The 17113-nt window shown below is 36.0% G+C and overlaps 1 protein-coding gene across 1 annotated transcript in view; it reads left to right on the forward strand.

Moving 5' to 3' along the window:
• Positions 1 to 17113, forward strand: part of STXBP5L (syntaxin binding protein 5L) — a 471051-nt gene that overhangs the window by 293109 nt on the left and 160829 nt on the right. Inside the window, exons 12-13 of the mRNA XM_007943886.2 lie at positions 7508 to 7655; positions 9142 to 9209. Coding sequence (XP_007942077.1) covers positions 7508 to 7655; positions 9142 to 9209 — 216 coding nt within the window. The remainder of the gene's footprint in view (positions 1 to 7507; positions 7656 to 9141; positions 9210 to 17113) is intronic.

A 17113-nucleotide genomic window follows, 5' to 3' on the forward strand; every position in this document is an offset into this window, starting at 1 on the left:
TAGAGCATCCCACCAGACACTCCTTGGAAGGAAGACTGGGCAATCTACTCCCATAGGGATACCACCTTGGAAACCCAAGGAGGGATCACTATGAGTGGAAATCAACTTGATGGCAGTGAGTTTTGTTTTTTGTTTTTTGGGTTTTTTTTGGTAAAGTAGAGGATCAGTGAAAAAGGGGAAACTCTCCAATTGATGAACTGATGAATTGACACAGTGGCTACAATGATGGACTCTCAATCATAGAAATGCTTATGAGGATGGCACATGTCCAGGTAGTGTTTCCTTCTGTTGTATTCAGGGTCGCTATGAGTCAAAACCTACTGCAAGGCACCTAACAACATGAAATGTCTGGCCACCTGTCAGTCTATTGACTAAGGAAAATTACATTTTACAGAAGTATTACTAGATTACCGCTACCATATTATTAGGCATTACAGAAGAACAATATCTTGGGGCAGAGAAGATGGGGACCATCCTTTACTTTCTTTTTCTTTCTGCTCTGTTGTGGACAATTGAAATAAAAAATACTGCTGTCACAGAGCACCTCTTCACATTTTTACGTTGATGATAAAAGTAGGTTTAACAATGATGGACACTCCAAAATCTTCATTATAATTGATAATTGGCATGAAACTGATTTTCCCTCATCCTGTAAACCCACTGAGCTTCTTTTACCCGTTTATATTTGCGCAGAACTTTTGTACATTCTATCTCCTTCACTTGGAATAATCTTTTTTTTTCTCCTTATCTTAACATCTTATCTGTAAGAATCTAAATTCAGTTATCACTTCCTCTCAACAAAGACTTTTCATTACTATATAATTTGGGAGCTCTGATGGCATAGTGCCTAAGGCATTTGACTGCTAACCAGAAGGCTGGCGGTTCAAACCCACCAGCCACTCCTCGGAAGGAGGGTTGGGCAGTCTACTTCTGTAGATCTAGTTTCTGCCTCAGAAACCCAAAAAGGGGTTGCTATGAGTTGGATATGACTTGATGGCAGTGAGTTTTTATAGTTTTATAATTTGATCAAATATCCTATTATTGGCTGCTGTAGCTTCTACATTCCCCTCGTTCATAACTATTGACACTTAAGCAATTTTGCATGTATTGTTTAAAGATTGCCTCCTTATCAGACTTTAGGCTCCATGAAGATGGGACTGTGTCTCAAAACACAGTAGGTTTTCAATAAATCTTTGCATTATAGTTTGAATTTTGCTTCCCATCTAATTTGGTAAAGGTAAGATCCATGGTTCTTCTTTAAGCTGATTTACAACATGTAATACTTCAGTATTTTGAAGGCAATGTAGGATTTGGGCCATAAGATCATCATAATTATGAATTCTGCTTAACTACATCTTTATTAAAAGTAAATTTGATTAACTTTTGTTTACATATAGGATGTTACGCCTCTTCCTCTAGGAATATCTAATATTGGTTCCATTCAAATATGTTCTTCTGTTCTTATAGGTACTCAACTGCTCTTTGTCTTATTTGTTGGTTCTTTGTGTCTTGTCTTATTATCTAACATCCTACAAGGGCCATTATACTTTAATTTTTATACTCATTTTATTTAGTATACAATAATTCTTTAATTACCCTGTATAAATACATGAATTGACATATTGTTTACACGTTTTTATCTAACATTTCATTCTCTTCTGTACAATGTTTCCAACTCTACCTGACATTCCCATTTCATTGTCTAGTATGTGAAATTTAACATGTCCAAAACTGAATATATCATTTTCCCTCCAAATATTCTTATTTTAGTCAAGTTTAATATTAAGTAATTTGCAGCTTTGAAGTCCTGTTCAATTCCTTTTTCTTCCCCCTTTAATCTTCTACATGAAGGAAAGCATCTGGACAGACAAATTTTCCTTTTCTTGGATTCTTAGATTCATATCTTCATTTCCATTTCTACAGCAACCAGTTTACATTTTTACTTCTGACATACTATAGCAAAATTTCAGTTATTTTTTTCTTTAACATCTTTTTCCTTATTCTTTGCCAATATACTAAAATAATTTTCCTAAACATATTAAAGATATTATTTACTTTGTCAGGAGTCTATCATTGTTACTCCTTGCTTTTATCAAATCCCAAGTTGTAGATCTGGATTTCAAGGAGATCCATTTATTTTACTTCTAACTCTTCTATCTCAGGAATGTTAATAATTTATATTGGAAACAGGGAATCTCTGATCCATCTGGTTTAACCTATTTGCCACTTGCTAAATGCAACCAGTTTCTTTTCAACTGTCTTTGCATATACTACTATTAATATCTTTAATTCTGTCTACAGCATTTCAAATTGGTGGGAAGAAATGCCACACACACACACACACACACACATACACATCATACTCTCTGGAAATTTAATTAAGTTCCTAATGAAGTTCCTAATATTTTGGGAGGGATTGTTTGTTGTTGTTGTTGTTATGTGCCCTTAAGTTGGTTCCACCTCATAGTGGCCCTACAACAGAATGAAACACTGCCCAGTCCTGCACCATCCTCACAGTCATTATTGTACTTGAGTCCACTGCTGCAGCCATTCTGTCAATCCATCTCAGTGAGGTCTTCCTCTTTTTCCCTGACCCTGTACTTCACCAAGCATGATGCCCTTCTCCAGACACTGGACCCTCCTGATAACACGACCAAAGTGTGTGAGACAAAGCCTTGCCGTCTTCACTTCTAAAGAGCATTCTGAATATATTTTTTCCAAGACAGATTTGTTTTTTCTTCTGGAAGTCCATGTTATATTTAATATTCTTCACCAACACCATCATTCAAAGTCATCAATTCTTCAGTCTTCTTCATTCCTTGTCCAGCTTTTGCATACATATAAGGCAATTGAAAGTATCGTGGCTTAGGTCAGATGTACCTTAGTCCTCAAAGTGACATCGTTGCTGTTTAAAATTTTAAAGATCTCTGGTGACATAGGGCCTAAGGCATTTGACTGCTAACCAGAAGGCTGGTGGTTCAAACCCACCAGCCACTCCACAGAAGGAAGACTGGACAATCTACTTTTGTAGTGATACCACCTCAGAAACTCAAGGAGGGGTTACTATGAGTTGGATCCGTGATGGCAGTGAGTTTATTTTTTTTTTGGTTTGGCTTGGAAAAGATTTGCTCAATGCAGTACATCACTGGATTTCTTAACTGCTGCTTCCATGGGTAGTGATTGTAAATTCAGTTGAAATGAAATCTTTGACAACTTCCATCTTTTCTCCATTCATCATGATACTGCTTATTGGTCCAGTTGTGAGGATTTTTCTTTTCTTGATGTTGAAGTGTAATCCATATTGAAGCTGTAGTCTTTGACCTTTTATCAGTAAATTCTTCAAGTACTCTTTGTTTTCAGCAAGCAAGTTTGTGTCATCTTCATGTCGCAGGTTGTTAATGAGTCTTCCTACAATCTTGATGTCATGTTCTTCTTCATATAGTCTAGCTTCTAGGATTATTTGCTCAGCATACAGATTGAGTAAGTATGGTGAAGGCATACAACCTTGACACACACTTTTCCTGATTATTAACTTTTCCAAAATTGTTATCAGAAGCAAGGTGGTCATACAGAGTGGGAGCAAATGCAGCATAGAATAATACTGACCTCCTTCCAGTCACTGGAAGGTGGCTGTCAGTGGTAGTTAGGGTTGTACTAGATCTGAGAAAATAATTTCTTGCCAAGACCACCCTATTTGGCACTGTTAGGCAATCATACTATTCAGACAGAACTTCTTTTTTTTTTTTTTAATTGTGATTTGGGCAAAAATTTACAGAGCAAATTCACTTTCCATACAGCAGTTCACATATACTTTGTCTCATGTCATTGACCACAGTTTACCACAATGCAACAGCTCCCCTCCCACTTCCTCCCCATAGTTACCTCTTCCCAGTGTCCATCCCTCCATACTCTCCTGTCCCCTGAGCTGTTTCCCTGTGCATAAGCAGCCCTTCCTTCTCCCATGATTGTTCTCTCCAGGGCGTGTGTCTACTTGAGGTAAATGTTTAACTCACATGCCTGTACTTTGTTTGGCTGGAAACCACAGTTGTGGGTTCAATTCCAGACCTGAAGGGCAGCTAGGGGCCATAGTCTCAGTGGTTCCACCAGGCTCTATTGGACCAGCAAAACTGGTCCCCACATTCTTTTTTTTTTTTCCTCCAAATGATTTTGAGTTTTGTTCCACATTGTTCTCCCTCTCTATCCAGGATCTCCTACATACATCCCCTTCCAAGTGGATGACAGTGGTAGCCTGATACCATCTAGTTCTTCTAGTCTCATAGTTGTATAGGTTGCAGATCGGATGGTGTACCAGTTGCTAGGACTGATTGTTTCCATTAATTTTGGTTTTCTTCTTTCTTCTTTGCTCTTGACGAGGAAAGACCCATCATTGCATTTAGATGGCAGCTTGCTAGCTTTTAAGATCCTAGTCGCTACTCTCCAAAGTAGGAGGTGGAACAATGTTTTGTGTAATACGTTATGCCAATTGAGCTTGCTGTCCCCTGCAACTGTGGTCCCAAGCCCGCAGGTTCAACTACTCGGTCCCTCTGGGTAGCTGGCTGTGACCAAGCAGTGACCACAACCTTGTCCCTTGTCAGCTCTACTATACACCTGGGAATTCTGATCATTCACATAAACTTATAGGACCATTGTCATACAGGACTATTAATGTATACAGTGTAATATAATATAAAAGTTTAGGCTGTAAAGTCAGACTTTTTTCAATCCCACCTCAGCTACTTACTGGGTATATAACTTTGGTTAAGTTACCTAACCTGTCTTGCTTAACTTTAATATCTATAAAGTAGACATATTAATAGTTACTGGCTTCATAAAGTTATATGAAGTTCCACGAGTTAGTGCATGTGAGGAGCTTAAAATAATGCCTTGCACAGAGTTAGCTCTCAGTATTAGATCACATAGAATATTTACAAATATTCAGAGACCTTCGGGTTCCAGAGCCAAACTTATCTGGGGCAGGATTTAGTGGTGTGGAGAGGGTAAAATTCAATCATTATCCAAAATTCTAAGAACAGTACTCCTGCCTTTTCCTTTTAAGCATAATGAAAAGCTCATTTTCTCAATCTACTTACTATTATTTACTTTTATTCCACTGCCCTAATTCAAAACCCTGTTTAAAATTTAACTCTTCTGTTAGCTTTTTCCAGATTAATCCATTCTTCTTTCCTATGATTTTCAAATCTACGTTTGTGTTATGTTCTTGAATGCCACAACATTGTTTTTCTCCTTGTACTTTTTAAAATTTTGCCAGCAGTGTTCCTCCCCAACTCTCATCTCTCAAATCTTCTGTTATTTATACTTAATTTTCCTAGTAGCATGATAACATTATTTATGGAAATATTACTTAGGCTCTTAACTTTTTAAACAGTTATGGCTACTAGAAACGTTTTTCATATATACAGAGGATCTCTTAGGTACTTTAAAAATACAAAAATAGGAAATACGTATTTTGAAAATCTAATTATAATTTATTCCAAACAGTATGGAATAAATATATATGGGAACTCTAGTGGCATAGTGCCTAAAGCATTTGACTGCTAACCAGAAAACTTGTGGTTCAAACCCACCAGCCACTCCTAGGAAGGAAGATTGGGCAATCTACTTCTGTAGCATTTCAAAGGAATATAAATAAAACTTCCTAAGAGTATATGGAACATTTTTATTCAACTGAAAATCTAAAGTAGATTTTTTAGATGATGTTGCATAAAATAAATACATATTATAGACTGAATAGCAATAATAATTAGACATAAGAAACAGTAGTATAACTAGAATCCCATCTTAACATACTTTTAGGTCCTAAAAGTTGATACATTATGTTAAAATATCATTAAATGGAAGAGAAACTTGATAATGTTTATGACATAATTGCATTTATAAATATAAACATATTACTGAGGAAATGTTTCATTAGTCTGTTGTGGGATAAAGAGAGACATAAGATCTGTAGAGTGTAACTTGTATATGTATATATGTATGTTTTATGTTATAGCTATATTTTAGTTCAATATATTACTCACTTAATAAAAGTCCATAATCTGAGTACATGGTATATTAATGATAGGATGTATTTTAACATGTTGGTGGAGAAAAATAAAGGTTATTGCCTACATAAATTATAGAACTTCTACATGCATGTTACTGGTTATAGTGAAATTCCTATCCATAGACTTTATTATAGAGTCATTTGGAATAGAATGCTACAGTCTAAATACGAGTAAAGGAAGAAATGAACAGATTAAAAAAAAAAAAATTAGAGTGCTGGTTAAAGAAAGGAGTGCTTGAGAAAGAGAAAATTCTTTCAACAAGAAAGTTGAAAGTCTCGGAGGGTGAGAGAAGAAGGGACCAGTGGAAACAATGAAAAACAATGAAAGATCATATGTAGAGATAAAATCTGTCTAATCTGTAATGTGAGCTTCTGGAGGTCAAATTAAAAGTTTTTGGAAGGTTTTATTTGGAAATAAAATACAATAATGTACCAAAAAGAGCTAAGATAGTGCCTGGTACATAATAGTGCTCAAAATATTATGGCTACTGAAATTCTTAATTTGTACTGATGTCCATTTTTAACATGATAGTAGATTTTAGGATATGTAATTTATTGCATCCATAAATCTGTAGTGCCTAAGGCATTTGACTGCTAACCAGAAGGCTGGAGGTTCAAACTCTCCAGCTACTCCTCAGAAAGAAGGTTGGGCAATCTACTTCCATAGTGATACAGCCTCGGAAACCCAAGCTGGGGTCACTATGAGTCAGATCCAATTCAATGGCAGTGAGTTTGTTTTTTTTGGCTTTTGAAGTGTTCTCTAGTTTACATGGTAGATGATCTTTAAAACATACACATTCTCACACACAGACACATGCACAATCTTTCAATTACTCCTGCAAAAATCAAACAAAAGTCAAATTTTACTAAAATATTTTATTTATAAGTATTTATATAAATATATAAAGTTAAGGAGCTCTGGTAGCATAGTGCCTAAGGCATTTGACTGCTCACCAGAAGGCTGGCGGTTCAAACCCACCAGCCACTCCTCGGAAGGAAGGTTGGGTAATCATACTTCCGTAGTGATACTGCCTCGGAAACCCAAGGAGGGGTCGCTATGAGTCGGGGCCAACTCGACGGCAAACAACAACAACATAAAGTTGTACATGAAGTACCTAGTTTGTAACATGTTTAGTAAATTGATAAATCAACTTGTTATAGACTATTTTCAGTTTAATTGAATTCATTGTATCATATTAGCAAAGCTATGTTACTTTGGAATGTTGGAATTATGGGGAAGAAAATGAGTTTATTCAAGTATTATTCTTCCATTATTCATATGATATTTTGTATATAACTATTTTTAAAAGAGCATTCTTGTTAGCATAATTCTTATTTTATGGTGCTTAAAAAGCAAGTATGTGAAATTAGTATTTTAAGCCCATTTTAGGGTTTACTTTGTAAAAATATTTATGATATTAATACGTTGTCTTTATCTGTTAGTTTTCCAATCTTTGAAAATCCGTATCCCATGGACATTCATGAATCACCAGTTACGTGTACTGCATACTTTGCTGATTGTCCTCCGGATCTGATTCTAGTTCTCTATTCTATAGGAGTCAAGCATAAAAAACAAGGGTACAGTAGTAAGGTAAAAGTAACAAGTATAAATAACTTTTCCTGTACTTTTCTAGTTATGTTCATATTATATAATCATCCTTTATCCTGTTTTTTTTTTTACTTTATTTTCCATAGAAGAAGATGAACTTACTCTTTTAAAGTCATAAACTGACATCTATAAAAAATATAAATTCTGAAATTCAGATTTCCTAAATGCTACATAACTGTAAGTCTAAAAGAATATAAATTTCTTATACACTACACTAAGCTCTGATAGCATAGTGCCTAAGGCACTTGACTACTAACCAGAAGGCTGGCGGTTCAAACCCACCAGCCACTCGGAAGGAAGGTTGGCCAATCTACTTCTGTAGTGATACCGCCTTGGAAACCCAAGGAGGGGTTGCTATGAGTCCGGTCTGACTTGACGGCACGTAACAACAACATACACTAAGTATATAATTGATGAAATCCTGGTAGTACAGTGGTTAAAGAGCTAAAGGATGGCAGTTTGAACCCATGAGCCCATTCTGAGACAGAAAGATGTGGCAGTCTGCTTCCATAAAGATCTACAGCTTTGGAAATTCTATAGGGCAGTTCTACTCTGTCATAGAGTACCACTATTAGTCAGAATTTACAACAGTGGGGTCTGGGGGAAGCACATAATTATATACGTAGATATATGTATGTATATATATGCTGAGCATATGTTTAAACTAGCACATCTTTTAAAGACAAGATGTAAACTTTATTTTAATTCTTCTTCAGCAAATTCAAAACAGTCAGTTCTTTCTAGTTAATCAGTTATTAATCAGCCAATGGTTAACAAGACATAATTACTAAAAGTGATTTGTTAAATAACATTCTAGAATTTTATTTTGTTACATTTTAACTCTAGAATTCAAATACTACACTGTAACAGACCACCTATTATGAATTCTTTTTTTTTCCTTTGTACAAACCTGTTGAGATGTACAACTCCACGAGCCACTATTTCCATTATATTCTATGTTAAATGATACCACTGGGGTTTGACAGCATACAGATATGTAGCAAACCCAAACCAAACTCACTGCCTTCAAGTCAAATTTGACTCATAGCGACCCCCATTGGGTTTCTGAGGCAGTAAATCTTTATGGAAGTATATTGCCCAGCTTCCTTCCAGGGAGTGGCTGATGAGTTTGAACCACCAACCTTCTGGTTAGCAGTCAAATGCCTTAGGCATTACGCCACCAGAGCTCCTTCAGATATGTAGCACATATAGCAAAAATGTAATTTGTATATGTGAATGGTAATATTGACTATTATCCACATTTTTTAAGGGAATGAAGTTGTGCATTTTGAGGTGTATGTTCTATTAAATAACTAAAAGACAGTCATAACTTGCCTTTGATTATTTTGTAATTATTTATTTTTAAATGATCCTTTTATTGTTATTTAAAAATATTTTTATTCAAAATTTCTAAGTCATTCAACTTAAAAATCATCCAAAACTTACATATTCTCTTTATTCTCTTTAGGAGTGGCCAATCAGTGGAGGAGCTTGGAACCTAGGAACACAAACATATCCAGAAATTATTATTACTGGGTAAGTGGGATGTATTTATGAGGTTATCAATTCATCAACAAAAAAGTGCTTACTGAGTTTCAACATTTTTCTTATAATTGTGCTCTATGCAATCTAACAGTTTGAGTAAAAGCAAATATGTAAGACACAGATTCCATCAAAAGATTATCTTTTTTTTTTTTTTTTTAAAGAACTTTTTATTGTGATTTGGGTGAAAGTGTACAGAGCAAATTCATTTTTTATTAAACAGTTCATACACGTTTTGTTTCATGACATTGATTGCAGTCCCCAAAATGTAACAGCTCTCTTTGCACTTCCCTTTCTTATCTTTTTTGTTTCCTTGTTTCCTATGCATTCCTGCCTTCTGAGTTTTTCCCTACACAAATTCTGTCCTTCTGATCTCCCATGGTTGATTGCTGTAAGGAGTGTACCTACCTGGTGTAATTGTTCACCTTTTAGTCCTGTCTGTTGTTTGGCTGGAAGTCATGGGAGTGAGTTGCCCAAAGGGTGAGTAGGGGCCATAGTCTTCGGAGTTTCACTAGTCTCTATGAGACTAGTAAGCTGGTCTTTTTTATGATTTTGAATTTAGTTACACATTTTTCTCCCACTTTATCAAAACCAAAAACCAAACTCACTGCCATTGAGACGATTCCAACTCATAGTGACCCTCCTTGGGTTTCTGAGGCAGTATCTCTATGGAAGTACATTGTCCAATCTTCCTTCTGAGGAGTGGCTAGTGGGTTTGAACCATCAGTCTTCTGGTTAGCAGTCAAAGGCCTTAGGCACTATGCCACCAAGAATTTCTATTCTTATCCCTCTCTGAGTGGTTGAGAGTGGTAGCTGGGCACCATCTACTTCTTCTGGTCTCATGGTCATGTAGGCTGAGTGTCACATGATCCACTAGTCCCTTGGACTAATTGTTTCCATGTGTCTGATTTTCATCACTCTTCTTTGCTTTAGACGAGGAGAGACCAATGGCTGCTGGTAAGCTTTTAAGACCCATTTGCTACTCACCAAAGGAGGATGTCGAACGGTGTTTTTATGTACTCTGTTATGCCAGTTAAGCTTGATGTCTGCCACAACTATGGTCTCAAGCCCACAGGCCTAGCAACTCACTCCCTGTAGGTGTTTGTAGCTAAGAAGTTATCATACCTTTGCGCCTGTTAACTCTATTGTATATATGGAAATTTTTATGGCACATAAAAATATGTATGTAGAGCTGTATTATTTGCCAAACCAATATATGGTCATGGGTATAGTTCTGTTTGTCTGTCCATACCTGATCATCTTGCCTGTCTTACCTATGTGTCCACTTGTAGCTTAATGTTTGTTATTACTGGTAATACAGTATTGTGTTTGTAACAGTGTTTACCTTTGTTGTCTGTATCTTTTGTGCAGCTCTACATGTGTTCCTTTTCCTTAGTGGTATTGTTATGGTTATTCACTTTTGATATCAAAATACCTTTCCCTTCACTCAAATCAATATGTGTCTTTTACCTAGCTATCAGTTTTCCTTCCTTTCCCCTCCCATCCCTGGTAACCATCAAAGAATGTTTCTTTCCATGTGCAATGGAATACTATGCAATGTTAAAAAATAATTTAGAATCCTCAGGACACTTCATAACTTGGATGAACTAGAGGAAATTATGCTGAGTGAAATAATTCAATCACAGAAGAACAAATGTTGTCTAAGTCCAATGTTATAAAAAGTTAAGGAAAGGAAAAAATTATAATTTAAATGAAATATAAAATCAAAGCACCAGAAACTTAAAGTACAACAAAAATAATTAAGGATAGACTATAAGAGCAAGAGAAAATCAAAGGGGGAAAATGTGAGAAATTAGTGAGGGAAGACTTATGGAAAAGTGATAGATTGTTAGCTGTAGACAGGGCCTTATCGACATCTCTCGTCTCCTGTCAAATCTAGAATCTCTGCATCTCTGACAGGTGGTTATTTAAAATATGGTTCTAAACTTATAGCACTAGAAGTGTCACCACTTTTTTTAGCAACTCACCTCATATTCTAATATTAAGAATAAAAAGAGAGACAGTAAAGATGAAATTAAAAGATAATGAGAAGTTTTCTTTACAGAAAGAGAGGTACTTTTTTTTTTTTTAACCTCCTTATTCTTAAGTACAACTAAAAACCTTTGATAACAACAACAACAAAACAAAAAATAAAAACCTCATTGCTATCAAGTTGATTGCAACTCATACCCACCCTTCCTTGGGCTTCTGAGGTGGTATCTCTATGTCAGTAGATTGCCCAGTCTTCCTTCTGAAAAAGCCTTGATATTATGTACAAAACATATATAAGATGACTCGGAAAGGTAGAGAGTAGTCAGCTAGGACCCTCAGATTCAAGGAATGATGTAGGGGGTGAGTTTTCCCTGGGTTTTGTTTTTTAAGCCTTACATATCAGAATTGAAGATAAAGAAGCCACCAACACAGAACTATCATTGGGCACAGACTTGCCCAAAAAAGTCTGCTCTTTAGTCAGAGGATGAGGAAGGGGACAGTTTAGCAAAACGGGAAACTTTTAGATAATAATCACTCTAGTTCACTTAAGCATCACACAAACAAAACAAACAAACAACAAAAAATATGGCCCTACCTCTACCCATGCCAGCAAAGGCTGAATGAGTAGTCTACACTTTTACCCTCCTCAGTTTGTAATGAGGTAACCCAGTTCCCTATAGGGTAATATCAAAAAGGCTGAGTAGAAATCTGGGACTTTCATCTCTACTAGGTGGAAATAAAGCCCCTCTCCTGTGGTGTTAGTGTAGACCATGCGGGGAGCTAGAATTCCTATTTCCCGCCAGCCACTCCAGTAGTGAGGAGTAATGAAAAGCCTCGTTATTTGATATCAACAGAAGTAAGAAAGGGTACAAGAAGGACGACAGGGTTGAAAAATACTTCAACCTATGCAGCAAATATTCAATTGCTGAATATTTTGCAAATTTGGCAAAAGATGTGAATTTGTATATTCCAGAAGCTGAATAAGTCCAGACAAGGCAAACCCAAGGAAATCCACACCAAAACACATTGTAGTCAGACTTCTGAAAATTAAACACAAAGAAAAAATTCTTGCAAGCAACAAAACATAAACATCTTATATCTAAGAAAAAAAAACAATATGAATGACAGTGGCTTTCTCAACAGAAACCATAGAAGGCAGAAGGATATCCAAATATTTTTCAGCTGCTGGAAGAAAGATAAATGTCAGTCTAAAATACTAAACCTAGTGAAAGTATCCTTCAGTAATGAAGGCAAAGTCAAAGTGTTCTCAAATGGAAAAACTAACAGAATTTGTCAACAGAAAACTTACCCTAAAAGAAATTTCTCTAAACAGAAAGAAAAAGATAAAAAAAAAAAAAAAAAAAAAGGAGGCTTGGAATATCAGAAAGGAAGAAAGAACAGTAAACAAAATATATGAATAAATAAATTAAGCTTTCCTTCTCCTCTTGAGTTTTCTATGTTATCCTTATATTTTAGACAGTTATTAGTGGAAGGTAATTAGATGATAAAAGGGGTAATAAGATTTCTATACTTCACCTGAGCTGGTAAAATGACACCAGTATATTGTGATAAGTAATGTATCTATGATATAATACCTAAAGTAACTACTATAAAAGTTATACATCAAAGTGGAATTAAAAAAAAATTAATCCACAAGAAGGAAGAAAACAGACAAGAAAAAAATGAAATGTCAAATTTTAGCCATAACTTATCAACAATTACATTAAATGTAAATGGCCTAAATAAACTAATTAAAATATATGTATTGGCAGAGTGGATTAAGCAACATAACCTAATTGTATGCTGTCTATAATACATCCCCCTTATATATAACTACATAGGTAGGTTGAGAATAAATATAAGGAAAAAAGATGTAAATTTCAATCAAAAGAAAATAGGAATGGCTGTATTAATATCAAATAATGTTGACTTCAGAGCAAAGAAAATCACCAGAGACACAGAAGGATTTTACATAATGACGAAAGGATCACTTTACCAAGAAAAAAAAAATTCTTAATTGTATACAGAAAAGAACTAAATATAAAGCAATAAAACTGATAGAACTGAAAAGAGTCATAGACAAATTCACAATTTTCTTTAAAGACTTCAACATTCCACTTCCACCAATTGATAGAACAAGTAGACAGAAAATCAGCAATGATACAAAAAACTCAACAAAACCATCAGTCAACATGATCTAATTGGTATTTATAGAACATTACACCTAATAATAGTAATATAAATTTTCTTTTGAAGTACCCCTGGAAAATATACTAAATAGGCCATAAATCAAATCTCAACAACTATAAATGAATTCAAATCATAGAGAATGTGTTGTATGACCACAGTGAATCAAAACAAAAATAAAAAATTTAACAGAAAAATTATCAACATCTAAAAACTAAACACCACACTCCTAATACCATTACAAACCCTGAAGACACAAGAATACAACATATGGCTAAAACAAACAACTCTACACACATATATTTGACAACTTAGACAAAATGGACCGATTGCTCAAAAAACACAACCAACCACATCAGTCAATGTGATATAGATATACTGAATAGCCCTGTAACTGTTAAGGAAATTTAATTCATTGACTAAAAACTTCAAAGAAATCTTTTAAGTTCAGGTAATTGCACTGGATAATTCTACAAAATGTTTAAAGAAGTATTAACACTAATTCTACATAATTTTTTCCAGAAAATATAAGAGGCAGGAACACTTCCCATATGATTTTATGAGCTGGTATTATTCTAATAACAAAACCAAAGTACAAATAAAACTACAGACCACCAATCCTAATGCTTATGTTGTTTGTTGTTGCTGTTTTGCCACTGAGTCATACCTGACTCATAATGACCCCTGCTTGGGTTTCCAAGGTGAGATAACTGCGGAAGTAGATTGCCCAACTTTCCTTCCGAGGAGTGGCTGGTGAGTTTGAACCCCCAGCCTTCTGGTTAGCAGTCAAGTGCCTTAGGCACTATGCTACCAGAGCTCCCCCTAATGACTATAGATGTGAAAAATCTTTAACAAAGTATCGTTGTTGTTGTTGTTGTTATATGCCATCGAGTTGGACCCAACTCATAGCGACCCCTCCTTGGGTTTCCGAGGCAGTATCACTACGGAAGTAGATTGCCCCATCTTCCTTCTGAGGAGTGGCTGGTGGGTTTGAACCTACAGCCTTCCGGTTAGCAGTCAAGTGCCTTAACAGAATTCAGCAATATATAACAGGGATGGTATACTATAACTAAGTGGGATTTACCTGAAGGATGCAAGTCTTGTTCCATATTTGAAAATCAGTCTATGTCATTTATCATATTAGCAGACTAAAGAAGAAAAATCAGGTGATCATTATCAATTGATGCAGAAAAACCACTTGAAAAAATTCAATATCATTTCATTATAAAATAAATAAATAGCTTGCAGAAAATGTAAGAATAGAGGGAAATTTCCTCAACTTGATAAAGAGCATCTATAAAAAACCTACAACTAACATAAAGACTGAATGCTTTCCTGCTAAGATCAGGCCAGATAAGTATGTCTCTCTCTCTCTCCTCTGATTCAACATATTTCTGAAAATTCTAGCCAGTTCAATACTATTCTGGAGAAATCCTCAAGAAAAGGAAAATACAGCAAAATGATGAACATTTAGCATCCAAAAAAAGCCAAACTCACTGCCATTGAGTTGATTCCGACTCACAGTGACCCTCTTTGGGTTTCTGAGGCAGTAAATCTATACAAAGTAGATTGTCTAGTCTTCCTTCTGCAGTGGCTGGTGGGTTTGAACCGCCAACCTTCTGGTTAGCAGTCAAATTTAAGAGGATGAAATTTGAGCAGAAAGTGGTTGTTAGATTTGGAAGCTATATGGAGCTTTCAGCTGCTTGGGTTTCTAAGGCAGTATCTCTACAGAAGTAGATTGCCCAATCTTTCTTTCAATGAGTGGCTGGTGGGTTTGAATGTCCAGCCTTCTGGTTAGCAGTCAAATGCCTTAGGCATTGTGCCACAAAAACACCTTTAAGTAGACTAGTTAGCAAAAAGACTTTAGATTCTGAACTGCAATATGTAATATAGCTCTATTTTAATTATCTTCCAAAAGCAGAATTAAATTTTCTCTGAAGTGATAATATCAATCCTATCCTCTAGTTACCTCTTCAGTTTTCATTCACAATATTTAATGAAAACTTAATACACCAGGAGACCAGATCACATGACCTTTAACCAAGTGTAAATATATAGATTCATTTACGAATGATCTAGATATTGCTAACAACAGATACTGTCATTCATGTATTCAAGAAAATAGATGGAGATATGGTGAATTTCAACATAGAATGTACAGAAATGCATCAGTATAATCAGCGGAAATTATAGAATTGAAAGCTAAAGTACCTAAAATTGAGAACTAAATAGATTGGTTTAACAGAATATTAGTCATAGCTGAAAAGAAGATTAATGAACTGGGCGATAGTGAGTAAATATTGAAGTACAATATACAAATTGAAGTGCAGAGAATAAAGAAAAAAAGGCATAAGAGATATTACACACATGAAAAGAAGTTTTGACATACATGTAATTGAAAACACAGAAAGGAGAGAGATTTAAAAAAAGTAGAAAAATTGTTAAAATGGTAATGAAGATTTTTTTCTGAGACACAAATTTAAAAATGTTACAAACTAAAATACAAGCGGTGGCCATTTTGGTTATTTAAAGTGACTGAGGGCACAGCAATTTTGAATGTTTACAAGTGGCAACCATTTTGGATTTAAAGTGATGGCATTCTCATTCAGATTCCAAGGACCTAAGAACAGGCAGCAAGGAAAGAAGCAGGGAGAGGACAAAAAAAGGGACCTAAGAACAGGCAGCGAGGCAGGAAGCAGGGAGAGGACAAAAAAAGGCAAAAGGGACTGGAACAGATTGAGGAGTCAGCCACAGGGACCCAAGTGAAGAGAGGGAACCCAGGCCACACCCCACAAGGAGCAAGGCAGGAAGGCAGGGATAGGACAGAAAGCCAAAGGGGATAAGAACAGAATCGAGGATTCAACCGCAGGGAGCCAGGTGAGAACAGGGAACCCAGGCCACCCCCCACAAGCAGCGAGGTGGCAAGCAGGGAGAGGACAGAAAAACCAAAGGGGACTGGAACAGATTGAGGAGTTAGCTGCAGGGATCCAGGTAAGGGTGGTTGTAGGGGTTTCCAACAGCTAAGGAAGACAAACTTGTCTGTTGGTTTGTCCTACTGTGGTGACATGTTGCTGTGAGTCTTGAGGCTGTGCCACTGGTGTATCAAACTCGGTGGGGTGCACCTCTTGCACAGATATCAGCCTGGCTTACAGACTGAGACAGACTAGGGAGAAGGAAGAGGTCATTTGCTTCTCAAATAATTGGCCAGGGAAAACCTATGAATAGCAGAGAAACACTGTCTGATACGTTACTGCGCAACTTTATGAATAGTCCAGAAACATTATCCAATACAGAGGAGGAAGATGAGTCACTTAGCTTAGAAAGCTCTCAAAGTAGGACTGGGCAAGAGCTGCATTATCAGAGTAAAATCAGCCTTATTCATATGGATAAGGTAAAGCTTTGAAGACCTCCATTTGTTGATATGGCACCACTGAAATTGAGGAGAAACAGCTGCAAACATCCATTAATAATTGGAACATGGAATGTACGAAGTATGGAACTTGGAAAATTGGAAGTTGTCAAAAATGAAATGGAATGCATAAAGATTGATATCCTAGGCATTGTTGTTGTTGTTGTTATGTGCCATCGAGTCGGACCCGACTCATAGTGACCCCTCCTTAGGTTTCCGAGGCAGTATCACTACGGAAGTAGATTGCCCCATCTTCCTTCCAAGGAGTGGCTGGTGGGTTTGAACCGCCAGCCTTCTGGTTAGCAGTCAA

Source organism: Orycteropus afer, unplaced genomic scaffold (genome assembly GCF_000298275.1).
Source record: "Orycteropus afer afer isolate SDZICR_OR568_19922 unplaced genomic scaffold, OryAfe1.0 scaffold00114, whole genome shotgun sequence".
NCBI lineage: Eukaryota > Metazoa > Chordata > Mammalia > Tubulidentata > Orycteropodidae > Orycteropus > Orycteropus afer.